At 39.1% G+C, this 12,450-nt stretch overlaps 1 protein-coding gene across 1 annotated transcript in view; it reads right to left on the reverse strand.

The window, feature by feature from the left end:
* Positions 1-76: 76 nt before the first annotated feature.
* The window catches only part of ift172 (intraflagellar transport 172), a 54,774-nt gene continuing 42,400 nt past the window's right edge, over positions 77-12,450 (reverse strand). The window contains exons 36-48 of the mRNA XM_082505812.1: positions 11,297-11,395; positions 11,061-11,170; positions 10,780-10,843; positions 10,219-10,305; positions 8,688-8,804; positions 7,490-7,600; positions 7,253-7,372; positions 6,222-6,317; positions 5,821-5,880; positions 5,560-5,658; positions 4,739-4,892; positions 3,603-3,694; positions 77-1,592 (exon numbers count right to left, since the gene is read on the reverse strand). Coding sequence (XP_082361938.1) covers positions 1,503-1,592; positions 3,603-3,694; positions 4,739-4,892; positions 5,560-5,658; positions 5,821-5,880; positions 6,222-6,317; positions 7,253-7,372; positions 7,490-7,600; positions 8,688-8,804; positions 10,219-10,305; positions 10,780-10,843; positions 11,061-11,170; positions 11,297-11,395 — 1,299 coding nt within the window. The 3' untranslated portion in view covers positions 77-1,502. The remainder of the gene's footprint in view (positions 1,593-3,602; positions 3,695-4,738; positions 4,893-5,559; positions 5,659-5,820; positions 5,881-6,221; positions 6,318-7,252; positions 7,373-7,489; positions 7,601-8,687; positions 8,805-10,218; positions 10,306-10,779; positions 10,844-11,060; positions 11,171-11,296; positions 11,396-12,450) is intronic.

Raw genomic sequence — 12,450 nt, forward strand, 5'->3', positions numbered from 1 at the left:
CTGAATGTGGGTCCACTCATTACAGTCACAAAGAAGCATGAAGCAGGATATGATGAATGCTTAGAAAACCACTGAACATTTTTATATTGCAACTTTATTAAACAAAGTATATTCCATATTGAACACTCAGTAAAAGCTTTGCCAAACATTACTGGCCTCTGAAAAACATTCACAGAGAAAATAACTCAATTTAGTCCGCAGACATTAAACAGTCCTAAACCGCCGCCACAGCATTATAGTGTCAGGTTATTAAGTATTGTAATATCTGCTGCAGGAGAAAGCCTTCACAGATGGAAACCTGAGACAAAGTCCTTCTGATGATGAGAAAATACATAGAAACAACTAGATGGATGATATGTGTTTCCATGGTGACTGCACCTTGGGATAAACTGACCAGTCAGAGGATAAAATAAATAACAAAAATGAAACATCGTGGAAAAAACAAAAGCAAACAGCATCACTTCATCCCGATGCATCGGATTCCTTGGTGCTTTAGAGCTCTGATGTTGAGTTTGTTCTGATTCTGCACCGCTCTCAGTAGAGCACCAAACAAGGATTAATCCGCCGCTGAAATTATTCCCCAACAAAGTTTATTCATTTTTAACTTAAACTACAGCACAAGAGCTGCTTCAGGAAATCACTTTTTTGTGTGTTTTTGCTCAGGGATTCAAAGGGCTTGTGGTTGGGGCCAACACACACTGAGCATATGAACAGGTTTTTGTTTTTTCTTCTGTGTTTTCAGCACTGTCTATTTTTTTTGTTGTTAGCTGTTTTATGAAACATTTTCGAGCTCCTTACTGATTTTCTGAGGTTGCTTCAGAAATATGTGAACCTGAATTCTAATAAATACTTACGAGTTTTTATCTTGTGCTTTTGCTCTGACAGTGGTCAAATTCTAAGACTAGTAATGTTAGAAAAATGCTTATTGACTCTTGTCAGCCTGGTATCTTACTCTAATGACCAGAAACGAGCAGAAACTGCTAAATCGGCTCAAAGTGCTACATTTCTCAGTCATTTCAATTTTCTAACAGGCTGCTAGCTGATGAATGAGAAATGAAATCAGAAAAATGAATCAGAAAAAAGCACTAAATATATTTCTTGAATTCTTAAATTGTCAACTGTTAAGGTTCAAAGTCATTTATATGTACTTTTATTATCATGTTACCAATTTACAGTTTAACATACAACGGTTTAACATATAACATGTAACACATAACATTTAACAGTTTAACTATACTTTTAAGGTGCCTTTTAAAGAAGAAAATCATGAACTGGTTTAAACTGAAATGAAGGGATTGTGTATTCTCCTCTGGGCTTAGAAACTACTTTTAAAGTAAAAAAATGATAAAGTTCTGGGGACAATAAAAGAGTTGGTTTCCTGTGAAATGTTTGAATTTGCGGAAAGAAAAGATGAGGAAGAATAGAAGGAAGAGCAGGTGTTTCAAAGTGTGTAACAGAGTAATAAAAAGAAAAGGCACAGGGCAGAGCTGCAGGTCGTTCTATCAGTGGAAGGAGAATCCGGACGCCGGCAGGCCGCCACACCACTGCCTGATGAACTCGAGGACGTCCTGACACTCTGGACTGTGAGTGGTCTGTGGGGAGGTGGAGGAGAGAAACACAAACAACAGCCCATCAGGAAACACACGTGAGAAGGGAGGTAAGGATGCTATGTATATTCATCTGCTGATTCAAACTCAAATAAGCACCACTGTTTTCATTTCTCTCAATGTGATGAACTAATTCAGTATTGTAAGACTCAGAAAGGTTAGGCCTCAGTTTCATGCTTTGCCAGTTGTGAACCACCAGTCGCAGGGGAAAAATTTGTATTCCCAAGTCAGTTAATGAGTAGCTGCTAGAAGTTGCTAAGTGAACTCAAACGCTAAAGCCCCATTCACCCAGACCTGGTCTCTAGCTGGTGGCCAGTGGCCCCAAGTAACCACTGATTGCTATGATAAAATATGTATTCTGCGACCAATTGGCAGACCATACCAATGTCAAATAGGTCTCTGGTTTAGCGCCTTCTTAGTGACCGATTTTACCTAGCAACTAGCCAGCAGCCTCCAGCAACTGCCTAATGACTGGTGGTGGTGCCCAGCCAATCTTATTTTTTGCAGAACATCTTGAAGTAACACAAACATGCTATAATCAACAGTAAAATACAATTTAGAGTTATAAGAAGCCAAGAAGTGTTGAGCTCTAACTCATGCACCATTATGTTTTTTTTTTCTAGTTATAATGAATCCAATAAATTACAATCCAACATTAGCATTTTCACTAAAGATCAGCGCTGTTTCAAAGAGAGTTGAACCTGAAAGAAACATTTTCTTCATGCCTTTGCTTTGAAAAAAAAAAAAACAAAGAAAAGAAAAGCTTTGAGTACTGCTCCATGATGGGAGTTCCTTTCTCTCTCAACCAATTTTAAGTTGAGGACAGACGATCTGGGTAAGTTTTAGGAGTTTTGATTAGTTTTGAGTTCCTCAAAACTAATCAAAACTCTTCAAAACCTTGAATGACACTGCATTTAATTACAGTCCCTGTGGAGTCAAATACACTCCTGAGTGTAGCAGGGCGATACGACCAAAAATATTTATCACGATATACATTTGAAAATTTGCGATAACGATATAACTGATGGTATAATTGACACTAGATAAACTACTTTACGACTCCACAACTTTATTAATGTTAAACAAACCCAAAAAACCCATCAATGTATTTTTGCTTAAACTAGCAGCTGTTTTTTATGTGCAATAAAGTTATATAAAAATGTAACAGTGCAAATGCAAATTCCTTGCTGAAAATTTAACCAAAAGGAATTTCCAGTGGAAACTGGCCGACATATCCTCAGCATAACCATGTATAATATCCACAAAACTTAAAAGAGGTTATACACACAATACAGTAATATTATGTTGATGCACAGTATGTATCTCCTGCCTACAGTAGCCATAATGCTCCGACAATCCATCAAGCGGTGCGGCTTCATAGCTTAGCAAAGTCGTACTAAAACATTGGACAGATTTTTGAGCGGCGTGTACGACATAAAATCGTTTCGAGGTCAGTAAACACAACCAGAATTCATACATAAGGCACACGGGATTATAAGGGGCACTGTCGATTTTCAGAAGAATCAAAGGATTGATTTTAAGTGTGCCGTATTTTACAAAAAACACGGTAATAACGACGGCCCGCTAGCATGCTCTACCAAAAATAGTGCTTTGTTGTGTATCTGATGGATGAAAGCCAAACCAGTTCCACACCACTGAAGTTGCAGCTTTTTTACATTCTGGTTCATCAGTTTCATTCAACGATCCTCTTTCGCCCTTCTCATTCTCCGTCGCCGAAATGCTTTTCCCGCCACGTGTCTATGAGAACAAAGGCACTGCGCATGCACGTTTTACCCATATTCTATGGGTATCGTGATATTTCATTTTCTTATCGTTGCCCAACATTATACCGGTATTACCATGAACAGTATGATATGGCCCAGCCCTACTCCTGAGGTTTTTCATTCAGAAAGAAGGAGAGATCCGTTTGTGTTGTTTTTATATGCACGGAAATTTCTCAGCTTACAAAAACCCAGTTTCTCTGTTTGATCTCACCTTCGTGGCCATGAGGAATTTGTTCCAGTCTTCCTTGTTGGCTGCTTTCCCCGCAGCAGAGAACTCGATTTTATTCCTCAGCACGGGGTAGCCTGAAAGCAGGAACACCACAGAGCGAGACTACATGCTGTGTATGACTGCACAGTCACGCAGCAAACTGGAGAATCAACACTTACAGCAAGGCCACAGCATGTTTTGTGTATGATAGCATTCTATTATACAGTAGCTATCATTTCATATTAAAATTTAAGAAAGAAAATCGTTGAATGGTCCATTAGGTTTTAAATGAAGGTTCTTGAAGTGGACCTGTTATACATTTCTTTCTCTGTCACATATATACTGTTTTATTGCTGGATTAATATTACACAAGGCCACAGTTTCATGTCAGTGCTGTTCACAGTGAGAGAGGATATGCTGATCAAACCTTCTGTTTTGTGACAGGTAGCCAATCAAAAGAACGTTGGCTTTATGGTTGTGGAACTAGAAAAAAGGTGAATTGAGTGGCTGCACTAAGGTTCAGTATAAGATATATAAGAGAATAACAAAAAGCTTCGCTAGTAGAGACCAAGAGTAAAAACATGAAGATAGAAATGAGCAAAATAGGTCTCCCTTAAATACAGATTACCTTCTTCAAATAACACAGAGGTGAAAATTAAACATTTATTTGAGAACAAATCCATCTTAAATCTCCAAAACACCTCAAACAACAGCTCTACACTTTCCTGAAATTAGATTTCATTACATCAACCTGCTCACGTTAAAGCGTGTGTGAAATCTCGTGCATTGCAAAGTGGATTAAGTGTAAATGTCAGCACTGTATGCAAACATCATGGGTGTGAGAAGAAAGTTTAACAACAGGTAAACTATAAAAGCTCCAAATAACAGAGAACATGTTGCAACTTTATGGTAATTACACAATTTTTTATTAAATTATTATTATTTTTTATTTCATTTAATTATTTCATGTTTTCCACAAAATAAATGATGAAACGTTTCTTCTTGCTTTTTGCTTTTCTCTGTTGCATCACATCAGTTTGCAATTTTTTTCCCCTCTGATCTCTTTTCAATCTTTGAAATTAACAAAACTTTGATAAGTCTTGGACATGCTTGAGTGTTTCTGTGTGTGTGTGTCTAACCGGTGAGGACACAGGGCATCGAGCGAAGGCCGGTGTTGGCGGCCACCAGCGAGGCTTCGTATGTGTTCCTCTCGTCACGTGGCAGAACCTGCTCGAGCCGATGGTCCATGGACACCATAAGCACCCAGTCGCGCATCTGGTCTCGCTGGGCAACCTGTAACACACACGCTGTTTTCAGACAGCTTTTCTAAACATTGCTCATTGCAACTGAGCTGCATGTCAGGTTGAGTTTGATTTTTTACATAAAAAAAATACAGTTTGTGTGATGTCAGCCTGCAGTGATAAGAGTTTCCTACACAGAAACTCAGTGACTGTGTCATAAACAGGAATAGGTTGAGCTTGTTCAGACAAAAGAAGACTTTTGGACAAAGTAATCTTAAATGGGCTGTTATATAGTTACTATTATTCTTTTCAATTTCTCTAACCCCAACTCCTAAACCACCCCAAATTTTGGTCATCATATTTAAGAAGCTATAACCAAGGTAATAAAAATAACTAATAAAAACAAGCTTTAATGTGACCTATAAACAGGAAAATGTGAAGTATGATTTTTGTTAAGAGGGCCTGATTTAGCCCACAGGCCACCTGTTTGCCTGCCGATACTTTCTAATTTGCAGCTACAGCGACCCTGCAGCTTAAGACTGGGTGCTTAAATGGAGCAATCTGTCATCTGTGCTCATTTGTAAAGAATATCACAGAGGAATGTGACACTAACTGCACCAGATCTGATTTGTAGCACATCACCAATATTGTCTTCATCTATCAGTCTGACCGCAGCATCCGGTGGGATATGTGTTTGGTGGGCGGTGATGATGTCTTACTGTGACGCAGAGTTTGGTGGGAACTGGAACCTCAAAGGGAATGTCGGTGTCTAGGAAATCGGTGTGGTCCAGAGTGTCCAGAGTCCCCTCGTCAATGCCCTGGACAACAAAATTAGCCAATCACAAATGAAAAGATTCAATTTTACACCTGTTTTACACATTAGAAGTTCAGATGGTGTAATGGTGTTATAATAGGATTTTGCTGGTATTCACGGAATACATAACGGAAAGGTCACAAATAAAGATTTCTACAATACATACATCGCACAGATCCAGGAAGTGGTTGAGAAAGATGAAGGCCATGTTTTCCCAGCCAATAGCCTGCCAGAATTGAAAACATAGCACGTAGAATCAGCACCAGAGAGAGAGTATCTGCTCCTTCAAAAAGATTATCCTCTAATGGCCAATCACCAATAGAGCAGAGTTAAAGGCTTGTAAGTAGTCATGGACTACCTGAAGTGTACAATGCATTTTTAAATGTACTTCAATCATTGAATATCTGGGAATATTACCAACTTTGTGGAGAAAACTCATTGAATTTTGTGGTCTAGGAGGAACATTTTAGACTATGAACATGCACCTGGAACTAAAAAAAAAAACAAAACATCAGCACTACCAAAGCAGAACAGCTGCACCTCATCCTCTCTAATTGGTGGACTCACCTTGCAGGCCAGGCCCGCCTCATAGAAAGCCTTGTCCGCAGCAACAAGCTCAGTGTGACGCAGCAGAGACACGGAGAGCTTGGTTGCTATACTGATCTGAAAATGCACAGCAGAAGAAGAGAACACTTAAAAAACCCCAAAGTAAAGCTTCCTACATATCATCATCAGTTACCTAGCAGAGGTTTAGATTTGTACCATGACATGGTCTTCTTTTTTGTCTTGTTCCCTGTTACAATTTAACTGATATTCATACTCGTGTTTCTAGGTGTTCACATTTTTCTAGAGTCTCCTCCTGTTTCGTCTATCTGTTTGTTTGTCTTCCACTGTTTTCACTTCCTGTTTTATTTTGGTAATTACCTCTTTGTGCATCCTTCCTGTGCTTTTTTAAGACTGCCTGGCCAAGTCTCAACTATGTTCACCTGTGCAAATTGAGCTCTGTGTATTTTTAGTTTCTTTTTGTTTGTCTACTTGGTAACTCCCCTCATGGATTCCTGTTTAGCTTAGGTCAGACTATCATCACTGAAGTCTTCTATAATGTCCTGTGGTGTCTGGTTCCTGGTGACGTTGTCTTCTTTCCCAAAATGAAAGGCAGAGATCGAGTATACATCACAGATGGTAATGTGCAGGTGGTCAGAAAGAAGCTTACAGGAGGACATCTAAAAATAGAAGAAGCAGTACTGGTAGCATCCAAGGTGTACCAGGAGATGACCTTGGGACCAAAATGAAATCTGGTCACGTTTTTATTTTTCTGAGCAAAGACACAGAACTTTTGGCAGGCAAATGTTGCCTTGCTGGTCACATTTTCTGCAGTTCACATGGTTGTTCTACCCACAATACAAGGTGTTTTCACATCCGTCAATTCTCTAGCCCAACATCATCTATGCTGTTACCACAAGACTCCAGGCTTCACAGTGCTTTGTTCTATTGTTGAATTCTCACCAATTATGAGCAACTTTTACAAAGTCATTTTCAAAGATGTCCTCATTCTTAAATATTCTGTATTTAGGCAGGTGCTGTTTGCGTTTTCATACCAGCTGCTCGACTCCTTTAGCAGCAGATCTTGTGGCGTAGTAGTGAGAGATTAGCAGCATCTGTTCAAAATCTTCATGAGCCGGAGTGTTTGCCTCGGTTGATTTGGACATGTTCTCACACTGAAATCACAGCAAACAGAAATTAAAAAATTAAAAATTGATGCATTTTATGAGGACAAACTTATTTTCATGTTTTTTAAAATGGATCGATAAAGGCATTTACTAATTTTGATTTACCAGTTGGAAGAAGAAATTGCGGAGGTCGGCGAACATGCGGTAGGACTCTGGTCCATCGGTGTCGGGAAGGTTAATCAGGTCCAGGAACAGGCGTTTGTAGATGTTAAAGTTCTGATTGTAAAAAATGGCAAAGCTTGTAAAAAATAATAAACAAGAGATGTCTCTTTTTAATCATGTTGTTAAGGCTGTAATAGAAATCAAAATATCTTTTTTTTTTTTAAATAAAATACAGCTGCCTTTTCACAGTCAGTTTGCTTTTTATTTGTGTAAATATAATTTCCGAAAGTCACTGATATTATTGTCTATTGAAATAATCTGGAACTGACTGACTCAAGAACCATAAAAATCTGTAAACCAGGGCTCCAAGCTCTTAAGGTAACATAGAGTTTTGTTGTAAATACCGCTTTATAGCAAACAAAAATACTGGCAGTGCCACCTGCTACCCCTCAGCCTTCTAATAGATACACCTATGGTTTAATTAGAAAATCTTGGGTAATTTTCAGAAAACCTGCTGTCTGACCTTTACTTTCAAACTCGTCTGAGAATTTGCACCTATGCTGTCAATTTGAAAATCCTATATCGTCTCATTCTCAAGCTATTGCATTCACAAACTTAGGTGTCAACATGCTCACTTTGCAGCAGCTGCCTGCCTGCATGCTGCTATGCAGGCAGGTGGCGTGGGTAAAAACTGGAGAAGAAATTGGTTTATTATGCTTAAGAACACTAGCTATTTGGCTTTTGTGGTGCTAACTGAGACTCACACTGTACATAACAACAAAGTCGACAATCTTGGCAATCAATGCAATCTTGTCAACACTGAACTGCATAAAAACATGTGGGTTGTTTGAAACTATGCAAACATTCCCATCGTGCCAAAATCTTGCACAAAATACACCACACCCCAATCTGTTTGTGGTCTCTCTATGCTTACTTTATCTTTTCTTTGCCTAACTGGCCACAGCAGAGAGGCAAAGCGTGAAATGGACATGGTGGACTGGCATGTCTATAACACATTTTGCTGTGATACTTGGTTGGAATATTCATATAATTTCACCTTCTATGAAGACTACAAAAATAAGAGTAGATATTCTACATTAAAGAGGGAAACTTGGGTTATCACGCAGTGAAAGAAGGATAATGTACCTTTAGGGTACCCACTAGGGGGGAATGGAATTAGCTATAAGAAGTGTGTGTGTACCTGAGGGTTTGGTGGTACTCCGTGCTGTATGTAGAGCTGAACAGCCTTTGGAGCTTCCTTATCCTTGATGAGATGTGTTGCGTACAGAGCAATGTACTTATGGAGGATCTGAAAGGTCTGACAAAACACAACACAAAAATTATGAAGCCTGACAGAAAAAATGAGGTCAATGAGGCCTGTTAACGAGCAAACAAGACCAAAAAGCACGAGAGAAAAAAAAAAGTGTTGCCTCAGCAGAAATAATTGTCCATGAGCGCCCGAATATGCTTCATCTTGTGTGACAGAAATGCCCATGCAGGCCTTATTTGTCTGAATATTGCCACAGTGCGGGGATGAGTTTAGCTAGTTCATAAAAAAAACTGCACATTAAGGCCCACTGGAGGGAAACATAAATCAACATAAACTACTTAGCTGCTGCAAAGTTGCTTTTCTGTCTGATATCACCAAGGTTGAATCAGGGGGGACTTCGGATAGGACAGAACCCCCACCCAAAACAAGAACCACCCCCTCAGTGCCGAAAAGTGTTCGATTAATGTCTCAAATTAACTTGTAATACAATTTCAGAAAGCTCCAAAGTGGATCATCTCATTTCCAGACATGGACACTTTGGATTCGGCTCTAAGAAGGATTGGAAGTGCTTTCCTGGAGCCTTGCAGCACATTTTTACTGGAGGTAACAACAAATTACCCTTAGCTGCAGCTAGGACATGGTTAGTCCTCTTTGTTTCTGTTGTGGAAAATCTTAAATAAAATTGCAACCACCAGGTGAGCGTTTCTTTGAAGTGAGGTTTATTAAGGAAAAAGAACAAAAAACACTGCAGTGGAGAAAACATTCAAGTCAAACACCAAAACAGTTTTCTGTGGAAGGACGCCCCCTTGAACTCTTTTATACCTTCTCAAACACTCTCAAACAAAGAACACTTCACATCAGATCATATATTCCTATACCTTCAGTCCGGCTCATCCTTGACCCTCTCTCACTCTAAGAAAAGTTATAACCACCGGTCACCGGTCTGACTGTACATGTTGTTTTTGTCCATGCTTTTACAGCTGGGGCACCTGCTCATCATTATCACCTACCTGCATCATAAAGCTCCAGACCTGAACTCTGCTCAGTGATTGTTTCATCCCCTAGTGTAGTACTGGCATCATTTAACCTCTAGTTTATCAATTGCTCACTGCTTTGTCTAAAACTCTAACACCTTGACCTCACCTGGTTATCTGCTTTTGCTCTAAAATTGCCTGGGATTTTAGCCCGCTGCCTATATGTGTAATACCTTATCAGAATCACCGGATTCCCTGTAGATTTCCCAGCATCATCGCTCCATCCCTACTTCCCAACAAATTCGCACAAAGTTCCTGGTTGTTTGAAGTAACGATGAATGACTCTTTCCCCTGTGCCCTGCTTTAGAGTTCACTTGTTTTAGAACTTTAAAACCCTGATTTGAGCAAAAGCTGTTTGCTTAACAACCCGAAAAACAAAAGAGGTGACAATATAATATGAACTCTTAATGACATCAAACAAGACATACCTGTTTGGATGCTGTCTCCAGGCACTTCTCCCACTGGCCTCTTTCTGCGTAGATGTCCAGGGCTGCCATGACATCCACTCCCACCAGCTGAACGAACACAGTCATCAAAAATAAAAACAAACAGTTTTTTCAGCTCTAAGAAACACAGCATGAAACTTGAAATTAGACCATTACATTTTCTGTCTTTCTCTGCTCATATTTATCAAATGGCACTGGCAAAGTAAACAACTCGGAGGACATGTAGGGCTCCACAGAGCAGTGAAATGGTGCAGGAAATACAGCAATCACTGTAAAATCATCTCAGTGAAACTTAACAAATTCTTATTCTGGGAGGAACATGCTGCTGTTTACTACAGAAATGGATCAAATGAGAGATATTTATCTCTTTTTGCTTTATATAAACGTTACAAAAAGTTATTTTTCTGGACCAAACTGCTTGGAGTGATTTTGGAAGCTGAATTTTGTCATAATTGGGTCAATATTAGCTTGATAACATGTCAGCTTTTCTTTTTTTTTTATTTGTTTGGTTCAGGGTGTCATAGAGTGTATACTTGTACTTACAGACTCCACTCTGCCCTGGTTTTTAAGGTGCTCCTTGTACTTCTGGTCCACGTAGTCCTCATACCTGTCAAATATCAGATTCATAAGAAACAGGGCAGAGAGGCACGCATGCTTAATAAAACTGATATGACATTGAAAAAATAACCAGCATGTCTTAGCCTTTCTGTTCACTTCTTCTATTCTGAGTTTTAATTCAGTGTCGGCCCTTGTCTTTGTTGCTGTTCTGCCCGTAATAACTATGATACACTTGAGTGTTTGTGTGTGTTTGTGTGCTCTCAAACCTCGGCTCCAGCTCCTTGGCGACTCTCTTGGCTTTGTTCCACTCCTCACCCTCAATAAAGACATCGATTGCCTCTTTGATGAGGTCCATGTTTAAGTAGAGCTCAGCAGCCTTCAACAATCAAATACAAACAGGACACAGGAAAGAGGCAACCTTATTATAAGAGCATATATATTTGGATTGTGTGTGTGTGTGTGTATTGTTTTATTAACTGAATCTACGTGTGTTTTCACTCACGGCGTTGAACTTCCTCAGCTGTGCGAGTCGTGGTCCGACCACCTGGATCACCTCCACTGCTACATCTGCTGTCAGGAACTTGATGGACAGCTCTGCCGCCTGGACATATGCACACAGCGAGTGCACACGCCAAACAGTACAGGACACCCAAAAAGACACAAAAAGGAAAAATCAATTCAAACCATATATAGAAATATAACATTTAGCTTTGTCATTATTTTGTTATTCAAGTCTGCTCAAGACGTTTTCTTTTTTTTTTCCTTTTAGGGTTTATTTTTGCAATTATTTCATGAAATAGAATCGAGGTAGGCAACGTGTTTTTGGTAATAATGGGCAACAAATCCATGAAACCCTTTTGATAGATTCTGCATTTCCTTTTCAGCAACCTTTCTGTTTTCTGGTTTGAGAAAATGTAGCTTGGGACAAGAGAGTTTATTCTGGATAGGAAGACAGAAAGAGTGGGTACCATATGAAGATAAAGCCAGTACTGATTTATTTTATCTTCTTCATATGGACTCGGTATTAGTGGTATTTATATAGCACTTTTCTGCACTTACTGAGCACTCAAGGCACCCGACTCCCACTCACACATATACACACATCCTGGTCATGAACACATTTACACATGTCATCATGCAGATTGGAGAAGCCCGGGATCGAACCACTGACTGGACATGCAGCTGAACGTCTGTTTCTGCTCCACTGCCATGAGGATAGACACAGAAAAGCTTTACCACTTCCACAATATTCATTATGGACTTAAGCTATTTCCTATTTAACTACTATAGTTTTCTGTTGTTTTGAATCTGTTCTGTGATATTGATTTTAATGAACTACATTTTTTTTAAATGTTGTGGGTGCCGTAGCACAATATTTTCCCAACTTTTTCGATAAAAAATATTTATTGTGTCTTATTTTTCCTACTTCAAGTGTATTTTATTCTAATTTTTTGCATTTTATTCTCAGTCACACATACGTTTAGTATGTGTGTACACCGAGACATATAATGTACAAAATTTTTTCTCTCCTTACAATATGTGTCTTTGGCATTTTTGATATTCTATACAGCAAAAATATTATAAAACCAAATTTTAACAAAGTAGCAGTTCTTTCATAACCTTTTCAGGACAAAGTTAAGAAAGTAGGTGGGGCTA

The sequence above is a fragment of the Aulonocara stuartgranti genome, assembly GCF_965226115.1.
Source record: "Aulonocara stuartgranti genome assembly, chromosome: 15".
NCBI lineage: Eukaryota > Metazoa > Chordata > Actinopteri > Cichliformes > Cichlidae > Aulonocara > Aulonocara stuartgranti.